Below are 21684 nucleotides of genomic sequence, written 5' to 3' on the forward strand. Positions count from 1 at the left end.
TGCATGGCACAAATAAATAATCTTTAATTTCAATAAATAGCTCCCCATTATACCAGACAATACACTGTGGGAAAAGATACAGAAGCATCCAACAGAGAGAGAGAGAGAGAGAGAGAAAGAGATCTATTCTAACTACACTAATTTCTTAGCACGAGAGAAGTGACTTTGGTTCACACACGAAACACAGCGAGACCCTCAGAGTGTGACAAGGAGGGAGGCTCTTGGAGGGGGGCGTGGTGGGCGTGGTGGCCATTTTATTCCATGTAACCGTCTTCTGCAGATCTTCTGGGAGTCACAGTCGCCATGATTCGGTCAAAAAATGTTACTTCTGCTCTATCGTATTCTATTAACTTGCTATTCACACACGCTACTGTTACTGAGGGTGGGGTCTTGACACACAAGAGGGCGGTGGGTGAAACTTCACTGACAGGCAAGGCAGACAGGAGTGCTCGGGCCTGAGGGCCCGGCCAGCGCCTTGCTCACCAAGGGGACACAGAGGCACACACGCACGCTCACGTGAGGGCACGCATGCCAGAACATCCACACACACCCCCACGGGGAGCCCGCAGGGAGAAGCTAACACAAGGACGGCTTCAGTGAGGCCAGGAGCGGCTTCTGACACTGGAGTATTTTTTGTTGCCATTTGGTTTCCTCAAATAGTCTAATCTATGTATCACACCCACTAAAGAGAAGACGAAGTACTTACACGTTGGGGGAAAGGTAGCAGGTCTGAGGAACCTCTGGGAACAGCAGATGGTTCGGGAGTCACCCAGTGGGTGCGCATTTTGGGTTTGGGGGGGTCAGGCCTCCCCACACCGGCCAAAGTGAAAGTGAAGTGAAAGTGTCAGTCACTCAGTCGTGTCCGACTCCGAGACACTGGCCAGACTCTTGGAAAATTTCATCTCAGTGGAGGCTGGCACCCTCGGGGAGGTCTTTTCTCTGGCCTGAGGGTTGAAAGTGCATTTTGGGGCGGGAGGGTCCACGAGAGCAAGCACTGCCCATAAGTCTCACGGCAGAGCCCACTCAGCTCGCAGCTGATGGATGGATGGGGCTTCTGGAAAGTTCTCAGGCCTCGCTCCTCAAGGGCGGCCAGTATGTGATCAACAGTCCACGTCCTCTCAGTTCTGAGAGGAGTTGGGTGTGTATGGGTGTGTATGTGTGTGTGTGTGTGTGTGTGTGTGTGGATGGAACAGTATACACATCGGGCATGTTTTTTTTGTCCTAAGTTTTCTTCCTTTTTTCCATAGACGACAGCTGCCATCCCCATGGCCCTCAGGTCACCTCCAGCGAGGCAGGGGACACGCGGTCGCACTCGGCCCGGGACCGCAGGCTGTGCCACTGCTCCACGGCCGTGCGGTGGGCGCTGAGCATCCGCCGCCAGTGGTTCGATTCCGAGGGCCCGGAGGAGTACTGGCCGATGACGACCCTCCCGATGAAGTCGTTGCTGCTCTTCATGTTGTGGCCGAACACTAGAGGGGCGGGGGGCAGGACAGAGGCGTTAATCTCCACACGCCTCCACGGCAGGAGCGAGCCCTTGCTTCCAGGCCACTGTTTCCTTTAACCCGAGAAGTCCCCGATTCCCTCCTCCCCCTCCCACGAGGTCCCTCGGCTGCAGCTTTTGACCTCTGACCCTGCAGCCTCACCAAGCTGCCCTCAGGGCACGACAGCCACTGGGGTCCGGCTGAGTGCTAGAACCAGGTTCTGAAGGCCGCACTGCTGACGCGGGGGGGCTGGCTAATTCTCTGTGGGGGCAGCCTGTGCGCTGGAGGCTGTCCAGCAGCACCTCAGGCCTCTACCCACCAGCTGCCATTTGCACCCCCAGCCCAGCGGTCACAATCCCCAAATCTCCACACATGGCCCAGTATCTCCGGGGGCTCAATTCACCCCAGATAAGGACCACCTGGTTAAGCTGTAGGCCATGAGAACAGATATCCTAGGTGAATCCTAGGGCTTCCCTCATAGCTCAGTCGGTAAAGAGTCAGCCTGCAATGCAGGAGACCCTGGTTCGATCCCTGGGTTGGGAAGATCCCCTGGAGAAGGGATAGGCTACCCACTCCAGTATTCTTGGGCTTCCCTTGTGGCTCAGCTGGTAAAGAATCCGCCTGCAATGTGGGAGACCTGGGTTCGATCCCTGGGTCAGGAAGATCCCCTGGAGAAGGGAAAGGCTACCCACTCTAGAATTCTGGCCTGGAGAATTCCATGGACTATACAGTCCATGGGGTTGCCAAGAGTGAATCCTGGCTCTGTCATTCGACAGCCCTGGAACCCCTGAGACAAGCCCCTCATCCTCTGCCACCCTCTTCTTAGTAAGTGCAGCCTTGGCACTTAATAAGTGCTCAACAAACACTACACTGCTCTTTCAATCCTCAGTTTCTACCTGCCGACCTTTATGAAAGAGGCTGCAGAGACCAGGTTCCTGAAAGAAAGGGCTCTGGCAATTTCTTCTCCCTTTGCTGCACTGAATGTCCCTTCAGAAGGCTGCTAATTCCCATGCACGCTTAATTCGTGTCTTTCAAGCCTAATGAGATAGCTTGATTTATCTTCCCAGCCGAGTTCTGCCTAATTCCTTATCTGCATGTGGGGAGTCAGGGCATGCCATCTCGCTGACGGGAAAGCAGGCTGTGTTTGTCTGTGTTATAAATGAAGGACTACAGAATGGGGACTATCAAAGATTCACCCAGCGTGAGCAGAGCGCAGGCGAGCAGATCCCAGAAGGGGTGCCCATTATCAAACAAACCAGCTAAAATATGCAACCCCAAAACAGAGACTGAATACTAACAAATCTCTGTTCTCCTCTGTGGGATTCACATCAAGAATTTCAAATGATAAAAATAAGGGGAAAAAAAGAAAAGTGGAAAAACAAAAACTCTATCCATTGTTTTAAGCCCCAAAAGACCAAGAGTGAACTGGGTTAAGTGACCTCTCCATCAACAGTGTCCCATACCTATCAGCTCCGTGAACAAAACTGGACCGTGTTCATTTTTTGTACATCTGATAAAGTGGTCACTATGCATAGGTAGACCTTATTTATAGGGAAATCCCCTACAGATGAGAAAAATTAGGAATAGAATCTTTGCTTAATAAAGGAAATTGCTGAGAAGCTCTCTGATGCATCTGAATAAACAAAGAAGCACAACTTTTTTGAAGAGGCAACATGCAGGACTCTTGAACCACACCTCGTGGGGAATGGAAGGTTAAATTTTCACCAAATGAAAACACGTTACCAGTGTCCCTTTCCCTGGAGGTCTCACATCTAAAGCAAGATATCAGGAGACCATTTCAGACCCCATTTGGAATTTCTCCTTGGGGATAAAATGTTCTATCTTCCTCTGCCTCTCCAAAACTTAAGAATGAAAATGGAGAAACAGCCTAGTAAGTGAGTATTGGTTTTGCTTCTTTGGGAAGTGGTTTTAAGAAAAGAAATCTCAAATGTTCTCAGGTACTGTTGGTGAAAGAGGAAGCAGTTTCATCTTTTGGGCAGAGTATCTGCTCAAAATAAGAATGTCATTGCTTAAGACCCAGCAATTCTACCTCCAGAGATCTGTCCTGTAGAATTACCTGCATGAAGGGATAAAGACACACGTAAAAGAATTATCCACCGTAGGAGCCCTCAAGCCAAACCTGGTCTGTACCTGTTTTTTGTAAATAAAGTTTTACTGGAACCCAGTCAAATCTGTTTGTTCACACAATGCCTGCAGCTGCTTTTGTGCTTTCGCAGCAGAGTTAAGTAGCTGCAAGAGGGACTGTGTGGCCTTCAAAGCTGAAAATACTTACTATCCGGTCCTTTACAAAGATGTTTGCCAACCCCTCTTCTAGAACATCATTTGTGAGCATGAAAAATGGAAACAACAGAAACACTTCATGAGGAAATATGACTGAGGCTGTTAATATCCTGCCCACCCTGGAGGCTACCCGTAGCCTTTGTTGCTGGCATCCTGCCGTAAGCACCCACTGCTCTCTGCCTGGGACATGCCAGTATATGCTGACCACATGACTTTCATAGGGGCCTTGGGCCACACAAGAGCAACTTGACCTCAGAAAAGGCTGGGGACTAGGGTCAGCCACCCAGACTGTCAGCCATGATTGCACGACTGAGCCCTAATCCAAATTCTAGACACAGAGGCTTCGGTGAGCTTCCCTGGTTGGTGATCCTCCGAGCATGTTGCCACATGTCATTATTGGGAGGATGAAATGCTGTCCACGTGACATTTGTAACTCATGCCTGGTCTCTCCTGGACTCTGCCTTTTGCTGATTTGCATCTGTATCTTTCCACTGCAATGAACTGTAACCATGAGTATAACAGCCTTTCCGAGTTCTGTGAGTCCTGGAGAATCAGTGAACCTGATGGTGGTCCTGCCTCCCAAGCTCCAGTTACCCACTCATGGATCATCCTTCACTGGCCTGCCTCCCTTTCTGGTCTCACTTGCCCAATCTCTTACAGTATTTCCTGGGATCACCTTCCTAGTAGCCTGCTTGCATCCAAGTCTTGTCTTAGGATCAGCTTTGGGAGCACCCAGACGAAGAATGGAGAAGACTAACTAAATAGTTTCTGATGTGACAATACCATGGAAACGAGCACCATGGTTAAAAATGAGATAGACCTATATATACAAGATGGAAACATCTCCAAGACATATTGCTAGGAGACAAAACCTAGTTGCAAAACAGTATATATAAACACAATCTCTTTTTGCTTAAAAAAAAAAAAAAGGTGATATTGGGTTCGCCAAAAAGTTCTTTCAGTTTTTTCCATAAGATCGTATGGAAAAACCCAAATGAACATTTTGGTCAACCCAATATACAGACTAGAAAACAATATCTGGAAGACTATTCACAAAATTGTTAAGAGTAGCTCTCTCTAGGGAGGGGAAACAGAACTTTCTACTTTCTGTATTTATTATATAAGTATGTACAGTTTGAGCTTCTAACAAGAATATATAATTTTGGGGAAAAAAATAAAGGAAAAAATAAGCCTCTATTAGAGAATCTACAGCAAAATCAGCAGAAGGGGCAGAAGTATGAACGGAAATCTGATAGCCTACGCTTCTTATCCCAATGTGCGAAGTAGCTTGGCTTGGTGAATCATTTAGCTCCAGAAGGGTGGTCGTTCCTCAGTGATTCAGCCTTTCTGACGGGAAGCAGTCGCTGCTTCGGCCATCTGAGCTAATTGGCAGCCTTCGGGACTTGCAAATCACTTGGAAAAGTTATGGCAATCTTAACAGTCTTTTAAAAGCCAAACATTTAAAATGCAAATTATAATACCCTGAATAAAACTAATGACTTCTATCATAAACGCTGCCTGGGAGAACATCAAGTTTGCCATCTCCGTCAATCTAGGGATCATGTTGGTGGACAGCATAGGGAATTACACTGGATATTGACTAAATCCAGAGAGCAGCTCAGAGACAGGAGGCTAGATATCCCTGCCCCCCTCCGCCCTGTACATAAGGAAGCCAAGTCACTGAGTGAGCTGGTGGTAACATGCAGTATTTGCAGTGCAAAAAACAAAAAACAAACAAAAACAAAAACAAAAAACTCTGTACGTGAAGTGAATTCCTCATAACTAGATCCCTATATTTCTCCTTTTCAGAAACAATAACATCTAGAAATTTTATTGTGAGGCACCCCAAATATCCCCACTGACTGTTATGGGGGACTCATTTTTACTGCCATCATTAGTATATATCTGCACAATGTATATGGTCTAATTTATCCTCATCGTCTGGAGGGATTTTCTGAACAACCTGAATAATCCAGAGAGTGACAGAAAGGCACAGATGTCAACAAGGACCTATTGTATAGCACAGGGAACTATACTCAACATCTTGTAATAACCTATAACAGAAAATAATCGAAAAGAATGTGTATAACTGAATCATTTTGCTATACACTTGAAATTAACACAACATTGCAAATTAACTATATTCAATTTTTAAAAAGGTATAGATGTCACAAAGTCCTTGCACAAAACCTGTGCAGAGCGGAGCCTCACGTTTTCTCTTAGATCTTATTTACTATTCATGAATTTAGACATAATTCAAATATACTTGGTCATCTGCTTTCCCCATCTGGAGTAATTTTAATCAATTTAGTGGACTGTGACTATCAGACAGATACCAGAACTTAAAAAAGTACAGAACAAGGCCATTTGGTGAAGGCACAAACAATCCTTTCCTCCTTCATAGAGCCTGGGGATAGTCACTGTGTGATCATTTATTTATTTATTCGAACTTTTTATTTTGTATTGGGGTACAGCCAATTAAACAGTTTCAGGTGAATAAGGAATAGACTTAGTCATACATACAGATGTATCCATTCTCCCCCAAACCCACCTCCCATCCAGGCTGCCACATAACACTAAGCAGAGTTCCATGTGCTATATTAATATAATATGTCCTTGTTGGTTATCCATTTTAAATACAGCTGTGTGTACATGTCCATCCCAGACTCTCTAACCATCCCTTCCACCTGGAAACTGTAGGTTCATTTTCTAAGTTTGTGAGTCTATTTCTGTTTCATTTTCTGTGAGTTCATTTGTATCACTTTTTAGATTCCACAGATAAGGGATGTCCTGTGATATTTCTCCTTCTCTGTTTGACTTACTTCACTCAGTATGACGCTCTCTGATGGTTCGTTATTATGGGGGGCTGCTCTGAGCCCCTAGGGCCATCCATGTTGCTGCAAATGGTGTTATTTCATTCCTTTTAATGGCTAAGTAATATTCCATTGAAAGCCTTCCTAAGAGAACAATGCAAAGAAATAGAGGAAAACAATAGAATGGGAAGGACTAGAGATCTCATCAAGGAAATTAGAGGTACCAAGGGAACACTTCACACAAAAATGTGCACAATAAAGGACAAAAATGGTATGGACCTAACAGAAGCAAAAGATATTAAGAAGAGGTGGCAAGGATACCCAGAAGAACTATACAAAAAAGATCTTAATGACCCAGATAACCACGGTGGTGTGATCACTCACCTAAAGCCAGACATCCTGGAGTGTGAAGTCACATTAGGCCTTAGGAAGCATCACTATGAACAAAGCTAATGGAGGTGATGGAATTCCAGCTGAGCTATTCCAGAATCCTAAAAGATGATTCTTTTAAAGTGCTGTAGTTAATATGTCAGCAAATTTGGAAAACTCAGCAGTAGCCACAGGACTGGAAAAGGTCAGTTTTCAATCCAATATCAAAGAAAGGCAATGCCAAAGAATGTTCAAACTACTGCACAATTGCACTTATTTCACATGCTAGCAAGGTCATGCTCAAAATCCTTCAAGCCAGGCTTCAACAGTACGTGAACAGAGAAATTCCAGATGTACAAGCTGGGTTTAGAAAAGGCGGAGGAACCAGAGATCAAACTGCCAACATCTGTTGGATCATAGAAAAAGCAAGAGGTTCCAGAAAAACATCTGCTTCATTGACTGTGCTAAAGCCTTTAATGGTGTGAATCACAACAAACTGTGGAAAATTCTCCAAGAGATGGGAGTACTAGACCACTTTATCTGTCTCCTGAGAAACCTGTATGCAGGTTAAGAAGCAACAGTTAGAACCGAACATGGAACAGCAAACTAGTTCAAACTGGGAAAGAAGTACATTAAGGCTGTATATTGTCACCCTGTTTATTTAACTTACATGCATAGTACATTTTGCAAAATGCTGGGCTGGATGAAGCACAAGCTGGAATCAAGATTTCTGGGAGAAATATCAATAAGCTCAGATATGCAGATGACACCACCCTGTGGCAGAAAGCAAGAGGAACTTAAGAGCCTCTTGAGGAAAGTGAAAGAGGAGAGTGAAAAAGTTGGCTTAAAACTCAACATTCAGAAAACTAAGATCATGGCATCTGGTTCCATCACTTCATGGCAAATAGATGGGGAAACAATGAAAACAGTGAGAGACTTTATTTTCTTGGGCTCCAAAATCACTGCGGGTGGTGACTGCAGCCATGAGATTAAAAGACGCTTGTTCCTTGGAAGAAAAGCTATGACATTCCTAGACAGCACATTAAAAGGCAGAGATGTTACTTTGCCAATAAAAGTCCATATAGTGCAAGCTACGGTTTTTCCAGTAGTCATGTATGAACCATAAAGAAGGCTGAACACCGAAGAATTGATGCTTTTGAACTGTGGTGTTGGAGAAGAGTCTTGAGAGTCCCTTGGACTGCAAGGAGATCCAACCAGTCCATCCTAAAGGAGATCAGTCCTGGGTGTTCATTGGAAGGACTGATGCTGAATCTGAAACTCCAATACTTTGGCCACCTCATGCGAAGAGCTGACTCTTTTGAAAAGACCCTGATGCTCGGAAAGATTGAGGGCAGGAGGAGAAGAGGACGACAGAGGATGAGATGGTTGGATGGCATCACCGACTCAATGGACAAGAGTTTGAGCAAGCTCCAGGACATGATGAAGGACAGGGAAGCCTGGCATGCTGTAGTCCATGGGGTCACAAACAGTTGGACACGACTGAGCAACTGAACAACAAATATTCCACTGTATATATATGTGCTACATCGTCTTTACCCATCCCTCTGTTGATGGACATTTAGGCTGCTTCCATGTCTTGGCTATTGTAAACAGTGCTGCAATGAGCATTGAGATGCATGTATCCTTTCAGATCATGTTTTTCTCTGACATATGCCCAGGAGTATGGTCGCTCTGTTTTTAGTTTTTTAAGATACCTTCATTCTGTTCTCCATAGTGGCTGTACCAATTTACACTCCCACCAACAGTGAAGGAGGGTTCCCTTCTGTCCACACCCTCTCCAGCATTTATAATTTGTGGCTTTTTTTATGTTAGCTACTCCCGCTTGAGTGAGGTGATATCTCATTGTAGTTCTGATTTGCATTTCTCTAATAATTAGCGATGTTAACATTTTTTTCATGTGCCTATTGGTCATCTGTATGTCTTCTTTGGAGAAATATCTGTTTATGTCTTCTGCCCACTTTCTGAGTGGGTTATTTGTTTTAAAGATGTTAAGCATCACGTGATCATTTATTTTTATAATTTAAGATTCTGAATCTGTAAGAAAGCTGAGTCCGGGTTAATGGGTCAAATGAAGTACAAACAGTTTTCTATCAAACAGTTAAAATTTTAAAGCCTTTTTTAAAGTGTAAGTGGAAAGCATTTGGGAAGTAGAAAATTTACTCAAACCCCTTTACTTTTCTTCCCTGCCTAATTACAGGAGAGCACCAGATGTGCCAGGAACACGCTCTGAGCTGTCACACTTCTCTCCCTCTAACCTCGACAGACCTCCAACACCCTGACAGCCACAGTCTCCGAGCATCGCCCTCTCCAACACCCTGACAGCCACAGTCTCCAAGCATCGCCCTCTGTGTGGACCAGTGAGTCACTCAAGTCCATCTCTCTCCATCCTCAGATGGGGAGTGGACACAAACGGCACATTACACTTTCTGGAATTTCTCTCTAGAAAATCACCAACACATGTGCCTCTGTGGTGCCAGTCACCATGGCCATGCAGGTGAGGAAGTCCCAACTGGCAAAACCAAAGCAGGATGAGAGGCTCAAGGCTTTAAAGGAGCGTGGAGAGCACCACTCCTCTACGAAGCACCTACTATGTATACGGCCCAGGACTAAGCACATCACCCGGATCAACTCACTTAAGCTTCACACCAACCCGCTAGGGTGGCATTTCTCACCCTTTGCACTGCTGACATTTGGGGCCAGATCACTCTCTGTGATGGGGGCTGTTCTGAGCATGGCAGGATGCCCTGGAGCGCCCCGGCCTCTGCCCACTGGACACCACTAGCAGTCCTCTCCCAGGTGTGACAACCCAAAGCAACTCCAGACACGGCCAAACGTAATCCACCCCCTCCCCTTCCACTGAGAACCACTGCAACTAAGGCAGCTGCTGTCATCGGCCCATTTTACAGCTGGGGAGACCGAGGCCCAGAAGTGCAGGGAGATTCCTGCTCCAATCAACATCTAGGTGCCCCGAGTGAGTCAGGGGCAAGATGAGGCTTGCACATGTTGATATTTGCTATAAAAATGATTTTGTTCTTTCCTGAAAGAGCTAAACTCTTGGTTGCTAATTTAGTTTGCCAAGGCAGATGATTCTGGAAGGGAAGCTGGATGACTTAAGAGTGTGGGTGTGATAAACACTGCAAATGGAAAAAAAAAAATTTTTTTTTTTATCTTTTACCAGCAGGAGCAGACTTGGCTGCTCCCCACTTTGCATGCTTGGTTCACAAGGTGATGCCCCCATAAGCTGGGAGGGCCCCACTCATGGAACCTCACCTTGTCACTGTTCCCTGAAAGCCACCTCTTGGGTGCTGAGTGGAGCTGCTCCCCCGTTTCTGAAAAAACTGCACTAAGCGACCAAAACCCATCCTCACTGTTCCACAGTCCTCCCAAACTCTTCACTGGAGAGGGATCCCCACGCTTCATCAGGCTGATGTGACTTAGCTCTTGGGGGAACCCAAAGCAGTCTACATGTCCCTGCTTCCTCTCCTCCCCCCTCCTCACGGGTCAGCACTGACACGCCCCAAATGTGGTACCCATTCAACTTCTGCAAAACCTCCTCAAACTTCAGTTGGTCCCCTGCGTTTGTGGACATGGAGGCTAAGCGTACCCCACCATTTGGTATAAGGGGTCTGAGCATCCACACAGTTTGGGATTGGAAGTGAACCTGGAACCAACAGCCTGCAAATACCTCTTTTTTCTTCTCCCTGAGACCTAGAAGCTGTTTCAGGTTTTTCTTTAAAATCAGGTAGATCATATTCTCTTCCAGGGCTTTGGTTTCTCCATTCACACAATAAGTCGGGGTTTAAGGTCCCTTTCAGCTTTGAGATGTCTTTGGTTTGAAGACGTTTCATCAATGACTTAAGGATGATGTTTTTTATCCTTTCTTGGCTCATTCTGTGATTCATGGCAGCTGCTCGGACAGAACTTTTTCTCCATGTTTTCCCTTCTAACATCATCATGACAATTTAGATAACAGTATTACAGTAATTTAAAATCAGCAACGCTGAATCCTGACTTCTTTTTACTAGGCACTGAGTAAATATCAATACCTTACTGACATTTCTGACTTAACACCACCATGCTGTTAGGGAAGGTGCTATTTATACCCCCATCTTACAGATGGGGAATTAGAGGCTCAGAGGGCTTAGGAGGTTGAGTGTCCAAACATGGGCACAGAGGGAAGTGAAACTCAAAGCTCATTTCTTCTCCTCCCATCTCAGAAAGAAGAGACGTCTCACCCATTCCTCCCTTCCACGGACCCTGACACAAGACAAACACAAGATGAGGAGTAAAAATATTCACAACAGGTCCTCAAGCCAGCAAGTCAAGGCCAGAGGTGCTGAGAGTCAGAATGGCCCTAAATCCCCTCATGATGGTGCCTGGTTGGAGATCTTCACACCACCTCTCTGAGGCCCAGCAGGGCCAGGTTCATCTCCAACATCTGAATGGATGGCTGCTTCTTCAGGGGCACAGAAGCCAAGGAAGTTGTCTCATGTTTAGGGACTACTGAAAAGTATAATAGCAGTTAACGCTTATATAGAGCTTATCATGTGCCAACCCTGTTCTACAGACTATTGGTACACTAAATTATTTTGTCCACATAACTCTAGTTACAAGGAGAGGACTATTATTATCTCCTCGGGTCTAGAGGTCACACACTGGCATCATGGCCTGCCTCCCAGAAGATGGACCTGGAGAAAGCCTTAAGCAGGCTTGGGTCATTTGAGTGCAAAATTCGGGGATACCAGTACTCTGAATTGATCTAGAAAGGGAGATGTAGATACCAGGTGGGGACATCTCCTGGACTTCTCGGACTCCTTGCCTTCATACCTGTCACCCCATTTAAAGTACAAGGCCTAGGAGAGAGGCTCCTTTTGCCCAGGTCTGCAGGCGATGCTGGCTTGAAGCGTTGGATTCCTTTAATGCAGCGGTTCTCAGCTGAGGCCAATTCTGTCCCCCAAATTTGGCACTGTCAGGAGACATCCGGTTGTCACAATTAGGGGTGAGGGGTAGCCACTGGCATCTAGGGGGGAGAAGCCAGGGATGCTCCTAACCATCCTACAGTGCACACACAGGACAACCCCCCAACAAAGAATTTTGGGCCAGAAACTGGCCCAAAATGTCAGCAAGTGCAGGGGTTAAGAAACTTTGCCTTAAGGGAAAAGCATGTGTTTTGGGTTTCCTTTCTTTAAGACTGAATCCATCGACATCAAAGGAAAGTCACTGAGACCCAAGAAGCTACAGAGATCTGCAGGGAAAAACAGCTGGGAGGGGAGATGGAGGGAGAGAAGCCACCTCACTGAGCTCAAGAGGGTTTGGGAGCTCAGCAGGGAAGAAATTTCAGAGTAAATTCAGGGAAAGAGGAAACTGGGGTGAAAGGGAAGGGGCTGCTGGGAATGTCGCCGTGGCTTATGAATCAGATCATCCTCCTTTCCCAAGAGAAAGAAGTCAAGATTGAGACTTGTTTTACAATTCCTTCCGACCACAGCCGGACCACTTCTTTGTGCCTATGTGGAAACTGAGCCATGCGGAGTCTGCATTTACAGGGACAACATATGGGTTGAAGAATCACATTCAGATCTGTGTGTGAATCACACCATCTAGGAGGAAGCATTTAAAAGTGTGACTATAATGTAATGTGCTTGTTTTTACAAGAACAACCAAAACTTACACATCTGAATGAGGATCATTTTTGTACATTTGTCTCAGAGATGCTGGCCCTGCTTTGGGAGAAAATGTTCTCGGCAAACTGTCTTCTGAGCTAGTTACAAGACACCTGTTAAAGCTTTAGAAGATGCCCCTTGTCTTCTAAAATAATCGAGGAAATAAAGGAGAAATACCATGAACATGGTAATCACTTGGAAGACTTTTAAAGAGACCAGTGCCTGGGCCTCACCCCAAGAGATTCTGTTGACTGGTTCAGGGGTAGGAGACTGGATGCCAATGTTCTAGAACTGCTCCCCAGGGGATTCTCATGTGTGGTCAGATTAGACCATCTGCATTAGAAGCAGATCAAAATATCCATTGGATTGGTAGCTGAACTGGGAAAAAAAAATCCCACATGTTTGGTGTCAGAAATGCTGTAAGTAGGGAAAGACAGATTTTTGTTTTCACAGTGTTCCGATAAAACTTTATTTATAAGAGCAGGAAGTAGGCCAGATTTGACCTAGGGGCTGTGATTTGCCCATCCCTGATCTATATGAAGCAGCGTTGCTCAAAGTATGGTCCCCGGGCCAGCAGCTTCATCATCACCTGGAGCCTGTTAAAAATGCAAGTTCTCAGGCCCCATCATGGATCTACTGCATCAGACCCTTGTCCTATATAATTTTTCTTATTTCCCAACAGGCACTCTTCCTTAACCTGCAATGTGGGTCAACGCAGCATGTGTCTTGAATCCTAGAGCAAGACAAGGTATCAAATCCTAGTGACAGGCAGAGGCCCAGGTGGGATCCAGCCAGCATGACTGTGGTAGAGCTGGGGGTGAACTCAGATCCTGATGACCTCCTGGGTCTCTACTCTTAACTTCTCTTGGCACTTAAACAACATCTCAAATTATGCTTTGAAAGCCATGACATTAATTTGAATGGGCACATTCATTTTTTTGCCACATCCTGGCATGTAGGATCTTAAGTTTTCTGACTAGGGATCGAACACACACCCCCTACATTGGAAGCAAAGAGTCTTAACCACTGGACCACCAGGGAAGTCCTAAGGGCACATTCTAGTATGTTTAAATATCACTCTACTTTTAGAATAAATACATAAATTGTTGTATAGTTACACACTGAAATACTATATTAAAAATGTGATGAAAAGCTATACGTACACATAATTATATGAATAAATTTCATAAGGATAACGTTGAGTGAAAGAAGTGGTATGATTCCATTTCCGTAAACGTCAAAAAGAAGCAAAATGAATGTATGGCAAGAGAAGTCAGCACAGTGGTTCCCCTGGGGGAGGAAGCAGTAACTGAAAGGGGCCCAAGAAAATTTCTGGGAACATTCTCTTTCTTGATCTGAGTGCCAGTCACATGGGTGTGTTCATTTTACAAAAATTCATGAATTGTATTCTTAAGACTGATGCACTTTTCTATATGCATATTACACTGCAACAAAGTCAATTTTAAAAAACAAAAAATGGGACTAACGTCCATAAGTGATCTTGAAATGCATGAAAGAAAATGAATCAAGAGACAGAGAGATGGAGATATGCGATGATAAAGCAAGCAGAAATCTAGGTGGTGGGAATATGGATGTTGACTGAAACATTCTTCCAAAATTTTTAAAGCTTCTTAACAAAATGTTGAGATTAAAAAAAAAAAAACCAGGGACTTTCCTGATGGTCCAGTGGCTAAGACTCCATGCTCTCAGAGCAGGGAGCCTGGGTTTGATCCCTGGTCAGGGAACTAAGATCCCACATGACACAACTAAGACCTGGTACAGCCAAATAAATAAAAAAATTTACAAAATAATAAAAAAAAAACCCAAACACACAAACAGCTCAATTGTCCTACTTTTACATTTCATAGCCTTTACTTGCTTCCTTATAGCAAAGAAATATCAACTTCCAGGTCTGTATGGCCATGCAGTTCCCAGGCTGGTCACAGGGCCTTGGATCCTGCAGCAGGAAGGCAGCGTGGTGACTCAGTGGGGACACAGGAGGGAGCAGAACAAGACTCCCTGGGGAGGCGGCGAAGAGCCCCCAGTGGGTCCTGCCAGCTCGTCCCAAAGACCACAGTAACCAGACCACACTCTGCCAGAAACACTGTCCTGCGCCTGAACTGAGGGTCTCACCCCCTGAGGATTTGTCCGCTCAAACCACCAAACAAAATTCAGGTCGACTCTGGACCACTGACCACGGGGCACACCCCTGCCTTCAGTGTCCTCCTCCTTCCACATGAAAAGCTGATCCACACCTTGCGTCACTGGGGAACTGCAAATTAAAATCACAGCCACTTGTTTCATTCAAAAAACTTACCTACGTAGAATAAAATCCATCCATTTTAAGTATGTCAAGTTTTCTCCCTAGCACTTAACATCATTTCTACTTGGCATAATTCAGACATTTTGTTTACTGCCTGTTTTGTTTACAACATTCAAGCATTCACCTGGTGAAACTCAGATTTTTGTCCAATTTGTTCATTGTTGCAAGTCCAGCACCTGGCTCACAAGAGATACCCCATGAATATTTGCTGAATGAATATATACATTAATATGGAAGATGTCCAAGATATATTACCTTAAAGGAGCAAGTTGAAGAAAAATACATTTATATATTTTGGATGTTAACAATGGAGGATGGAGATCTATACACACACACGTGCACACATATCACATACACACACATAGGTGCACATATTCCTGGAAAGAAGGCTACAATAAGTTGTTAAGAGTTGTGACCTTTAAGTAGGGGGACTGAGAGATTTTCACTTTTTATCCTATTCTCTCCTATATGTTTGTATTATATACACATACATATTATACATACATATATGTATATACATTTATACATACATATAATAACAAGATAAAAAAACCTCCTGTATTGGCAAGGGAGAAAGGGAAAGATGTACCCAAATGAATGCAGAGTTCCAGAGACTAGAAAGAAGAGACAAGAAGGCCTTCTTAAATGAACAATGCAAAGAAGTACAGGAAAACAATAGAATGGGAAAGACTAGAGATCTCTTCCAAGAAAATTGGAGCTTTCAAGGGAGTATTTCATGTAAGGATGGGCATGGTAAAGGACAGAAATGATAAGGACCTAGCAGAAGCAGAAGAGATTAAGAAGAGGTGGCAAGAATACACAGAAGAACTATGCAATAAGGGCCTTAAAGACCCAGATAATCACAGTGGTGTGGTAACTCACCTAGAGGCAGACATCCTTGAGTGTGAAGTCAAGTGGGCCTTAGGAAGCATTACAACGAACAAAGCTATTGGAGGTGACAGAATTCCAGCTGAACTATTTCAAATCCTAAAAGATGATGCTGTTAACGTGCTGTAGTTAATATGCCAGCAAATTTGGAAAACTCAGCAATGGTCACAGGGCTGGAAAAGGTCAGTTTTCATTCCAATCCCAAAGAAAGTCCAGACTTTCTTTGGAAAGACCATACAACTGCACTCATTTCACACGCTAGCTAGGTTTGCTCAAAATCCTTCAAGCTGGGCTAAAACAGTGTATGAATAGAGAACTTCCAGGAGTACAAGCTGGGTTTAGAAAAGGTAGGGGAACCAGAGATCAAACTGCCAAAATTCACTGGATCATGGAGAAAGTAAGGGATTTCCAGAAAAATAGCTACTTCTGCTTCATTGACCACACTAAATCCTTTGACTGTGTGGATCATAACAAACTGTGGAAAATTCTTAAAGTGATGGGAATACCAGATACCTTACCTGCCCCTGAGAACCCTGTATGTAGGACAAGAAGCAACAGTTAGAACCAGACATGGAACAAGTGACTGGTTCAGAATTGGGAAAGCAGTTAATACATTGTATATTGTTACCCTGCTTATTTAACTTATATGCAGAGTACATCATGAGAAATGCTGGGTTGGATGAATTATAAGCTGGAATCAAGACTGCCAGGAGACATATCAACAACCTTAGATATGCAGATAAAACCACCCTAATGGCAGAAAGTGAAGAAGAACTAAAGAGCTTCTTGATGAGGGTGAAAGAAGAGAGTGAAAAAGCTGGCTTGAAACTCAACATTCAAAAAACTAAGATCATGGCCTCTGGTTCCATCACTCCATGGCAAATAGAAGGGGAAAAAGTGGAAGCAGTGACAGAGTTTCTTTTCTTGGGCTCTAAAATCACTGTGGATGGTGACTGCAGCCATGAAATTAAAAGATGCTTGGTACTTGGAAGGAAAGCTATGACAAACCTAGACAGTGTATTAAAAAGCAGAGACATCACCTTACTGACAAAGGTCTGTGTAGTCAAAGCTATGGTTTTTCCAGTAGTCATGTATGGATGTGAGAGTTGGACTATAAAGAAGGCTGAGTGCTGAAGAATTGATGCTTTTGAATTGTGGTGCTGGAGGAGACTCTGGAGAGTTCCTTGGACTGCACAGAGATCAAATCAGTCAATCCTAAAGGAAATCAACTCTGAATATTCATTGGAAGGACTGATGCTGAAGCTCTAATACTTTGGCCACCTGATGCGAAGAGCTAATTCACCAGAAAAGACCCTGATGCTGGGAAAGACTGAAGACAAAAGGAGAAGGGGCAGCAGAAGAGGAGATGGTTAGATAGCATCACCGACTCAATAGACATGAATTTGCGCAAACTCCAGGATATAAAGGAGCCTGGCATACTGCAGTCCATGGGGTCGCAACGAGTTGTACTCAACTTAGCGAATGAACAACAACCAACAACACTGCATGTCCCGTGTGACCCTGTCACATCACCACGTGCAGGTGACATGGACCCATAAACCACAATGTGGGGTGGAGTAGAGACCAGAGTGAAAGTACTGTGCTCATCTTCCCAGGAGGGTCACCTGGCCCCACCTCCCACTGAGTCAGGCCACACCACCTGTGGCATGGGGCTTGTTTGCAGAGAGAGATATTTCTGTCTGACCCAATGCTGATGGGTAAAACAGGAAAGCCGTTTGCAACTGCACAGATGAACATGAATTCAGCCAACAAGCTCTGCCTCGGCACGCTTCACACTCAGATGGCTAAAGCAAAACCTCTAAGAATGATGGGAGGCCACAAGGCCGTAAGGAGAAGAAACACGCCCCAAACAGGTGCATTACAGGAGTGGACCGGCTCTGAGTCCATGCCAACCTGCCCTTCACAGCTCCTGGAGGCCACGACCCCACCCACAAACCCCAAGGAGACCCGCAGGGTCACTGCCCCCCGCTCAGGGTGTCCCAACCTCAGCACCCGTGATGTCTTCCTCTGTTCTGTGCATTCTAGGATGTTGAGCAGAATCCATGGCCTCTGCCCCCTAGATGCCAAGAGCTTCCCCCAAGTTATGACTGCCAAAACGGCCTCTGGACAGCGCCAGAAGTCCCTTCAGTGACAAAAATTAGCTCAGCTGAGAACCACCAATCTAACTGCTTTTCTATGTCAGCAGGTGCCCAGGGCTAGCCAACCAAAATGTATTTGGTGAATTCAGTGCAAGAACTGCTGCTCTTGTTAGGCTGAATCCCCAAGGCTGGAACCTGGTGGTGAGATCTCCCGCTGACACTGACCCTGAACCTAGAATGCTTAGGGAGGCAGAGGAACAGCTGGTTCGGGGTCTGGCTCACTCTGGTGTTTGCCTCTTGGGCGCCTGTGGCAGAGACAGCCATGTGGTCTCCAAAACCTTTTCTGCCTGGACAAGCAACTGGACTACATTTCCCAGACTCCTCTGCAGGGAGCTGCAGCCAAAAGAGTCTGAATGGAAGCGGAAGTGATAGTTGTAACTTCCAGGTCAGCCTCATAAAAAACGTCCCACGCAAAGCGCAATCCTCAACTCTCTCTCCCCCGACCACCAGCTGGAGATGAAACCCTCCAAGGCCTGAGGAGATGGCAGAGCCACAAGATGGAAGGGGTCTGGGTTGCTGAATCACTGCATGGAAGGCCACGTGAGAGAAGACCCACAAAGGACTTGCAAGCGAGAAATAAGGACCACAAAACCTTGGCGGCTGATCTATTGCAGCTGTTACCCTTAAGTAATAATGGCGCCTTTTGAGCAGGTCACTTGAGCTCTCCAAGCTTCAGTTTCCTCCTCTGTAAAAGGTGGGTAATACCAGTACCTTCCTCATCTGGTTGTTGTGAAGATCAGCTGAGACAGCACTTGGGGCAGTGCCTGGAGCACAGTAAGCCTTGATGGGTGTGTGCTCAGTCATGTCCGATTCTTTGCAACCCCATGGACTGTAGCCCGCCAGGCTCCTCTGTTCATGGGGATTTCCCAGGCAAGAATACCACAGTGGGCTGCCATGCCCTCCTCCAGGGGATATTCCCAATCCAGCGATCAAACCTATGTCTCCTGTGGCTCCTGCATTGGCAAGTGAATTCTCTACCACTAAGCCACCTGGGAAGCCTGAGCCTAATGATGAGTGCGGAGAAGAGCCACAACTGAACTCTTGCCCCTTGCATTACCCCTTCCAGGAATTCTTTTCCAAGTCACACTCCAGGTCACTGGAGAATGATCTGCCCCATCTTCAAACACTTTAGGGACACTTTGGCATTTTAGGGACAATCCTTGGGCTTCCCTTGTGACCCAGCTGGTAAAGAATCTGCCTGTAATGCAGGAGACCTGGGTTCAATCCTTGGGTTGGGAAGACCCCTGGGAGAAGGGGAAGGCTACCTACTCCAGTATCCTGGCCTGGAGAATTCAATGGACTGTATAGTCCATGGGGTCACAAAGAGTTGGACATGACTAAGCGACTTTCAGTTTCACTTTTCTTGTAATGAGGCTGCTGCTGTTGCTAAGTCACGTCAGTCATGTCCAACTCTGTGTGACCCCAGAGATGGCAGCCCACCAGGCTCCCCGGTCCCTGGGATTCTCCAGGGAAGAACACTGGAGTGGGTTGCCATTTCCTTCTCCAATGCATGAAAGTGAAAAGTGAAAGTGAAGTCGCTCAGTCGTGTCTGACTCTTACGGACCCTATGGCCTGCAGCCCACCAGGCTCCTTGTCCATGGGATTTTCCAGGCAAGAGTACTGGAGTGGGGTGCCATCACCGTCTCCGTATAATGAGGCTGGGGCCCTCATTTTATCCCGTGGTTGTCCAGGCATTTCCTAAGCATCTTATCCCTTATGTACCAAAGGGGCCACTGAGAAGTCAACACGACGCTGAACAAGGATGGAAGAGGACCCCACCCATGAATCATCCACAGGATGTCTCTCCTCTGCTTCTCCAGCCCCAGCAAAATGAGGCAGAATAAAATCTGAAAGCACACACATAATGGGATCTTTGGCACCAAGCCAACGGACACCCTTCCTGGATGTCTGTAACTCGGGATCCTAAGGGGAGTGGCTGAGAGTTAAGCCCCAAAGACACCCCTCCCCACCCTGCTCCTCCCCCTCTCCAGCCAGTGTAGACACCAGCTCCTGGAGACAGAGGGAAGGCTGAGCCCTTCCGCCCACTCTGCCTATTCTTCACCCACTTGTGTGATTTTTTTTCTCCCTGTAAATAATGTCCTTGCCTAAGGCCATCTCTAGACATAATTGCCATTATAAGTCAACTACATTCTGTCCTGATTTAATGCAGGGGGTGGGAGTCAGGCAGACACCCAGGGCGGCAGTTTTCATGTCAACTTACAAACAGGGAAAGACGATTACACCCACTGTGCATCTGCTGTGTGCTACGTGTCCTGCACTCATGTCAGCTCACCCATCCTTCGTGAAGGCAAGAGCCATATCTGCCTTGCTCACCTCTGTCTCCAGTGCTACACAGTCTTGGGCAGGCGGGAGTTGGTCAGTAAGTACTTATCCCCTAAGCCCCCTCCCATGGCCCCTACTTATCACTGACCTCACTGCCTGAGTTACTCCCCTCATTAATGTGCTCTGGTCACTTTACCTTCCTTCTTTTCCTTGAGCAAGGTCATTATTACCCCAGGGCCTTTGCATATGCCGTTTCTTCTGCCTAACATGTCCCCTTCTCCCATCTCTGCAGGGCTGGTCCTCTCTCAGCTTCCCTGGTGGTCTAGTGGCTAAGACTCTGTGGCTCCCAAAACAGGGAGTCCAGGTTCAAACCTGGTCAGGGAACTAGATCCCACATGTCACAACTAAAGATCCCACTTGCTGGAACTAAGATCCAGCTCAGCCAACTAAATAAAAAGAAATATGAAAAAAATAATAATAAAGTAATGCTCCAGGTCCCCTCTGTTGCCTTCCTTTACTCTTCTTTAGGTGTTTTTTTCTTGCTTATCTCACCCCAACTAGAATGCCAGCCATGAAAGGATGGACTATTTCTATCCTTCTGTTATTTCTCTAGTAACTTAAGTACAGCACCACAGCACCGTAGGGGCTTGATAAATATTTGAGGCTCTATGAGCCGGCAGTGGAGAGCCCAGATTCTGTTTCCAGACACCCCGACTCTGCATGCTGGCTCCAGGGTCTTGAACCCGGTGTCCATCCTATCATTCAGTCTCCTCATTAGCATGATGACGACACCCACGTCACAGTGTTACCGTGAGGACCAAATAAGTTAACTCATGTGGAAACAGTTGGAGTAGCTCCTGGCATATAGGAGATGCCATATATGCCATTATCCTTGTTAAAAACTGAACGAACAGGGTGGGGGACGGGAGGGAGCGAGGAAGAAGGCAGTCAAAAGGTACAAACTTCCAGCTGTAAGATAAATAAGTACTGGGCATGCAACGGACAACATGAGACTACAGTTAACACAGTGTGATACACAGGAAAGTTAAGAGTTCTCTTCACAGGGGGAAACTTTTTTTCTTTTATAAAATTGTATCTGTAGGAGATGATAGATGTTAGAAGCCTATTGTGGTGATCGTTTCACAATTTATATGTAAATCAAACCATCCTGCTGTACCTCTTAAACACGCGCACTGATATATGTCAATTACTTCCCAATAAAACTGGGAAAAAAAAAGAAATTTAAAAAAAGAAACCAGAGGGGAAAAATGAACAACTCCAAGATGGTTTCTATATGCGTCTGGAAAATGAAGGATGGAGCCTCAAAGATATTAAAAGTGATACAGCGACCAAACTCTGGAATCTGGTTTTCTGATTTTGAAGACA

General features: G+C 45.6%; 1 protein-coding gene across 4 annotated transcripts in view; it reads right to left on the reverse strand.

Annotated features, from left to right (window-relative positions):
• SYT17 (synaptotagmin 17) overlaps positions 1-21684 on the reverse strand; it is an 85236-nt gene continuing 63552 nt past the window's right edge. For all 4 annotated transcript variants that reach the window (XM_020879062.2, XM_070460939.1, XM_020879061.2 and 1 more), the window contains one exon: positions 1-1469. In XM_020879062.2, coding sequence (XP_020734721.1) covers positions 1273-1469 — 197 coding nt within the window. In that variant the 3' untranslated portion in view covers positions 1-1272. The remainder of the gene's footprint in view (positions 1470-21684) is intronic.

This window comes from Odocoileus virginianus, chromosome 33 (genome assembly GCF_023699985.2).
Source record: "Odocoileus virginianus isolate 20LAN1187 ecotype Illinois chromosome 33, Ovbor_1.2, whole genome shotgun sequence".
In the NCBI taxonomy this organism is placed as follows: Eukaryota; Metazoa; Chordata; class Mammalia; order Artiodactyla; family Cervidae; genus Odocoileus; species Odocoileus virginianus.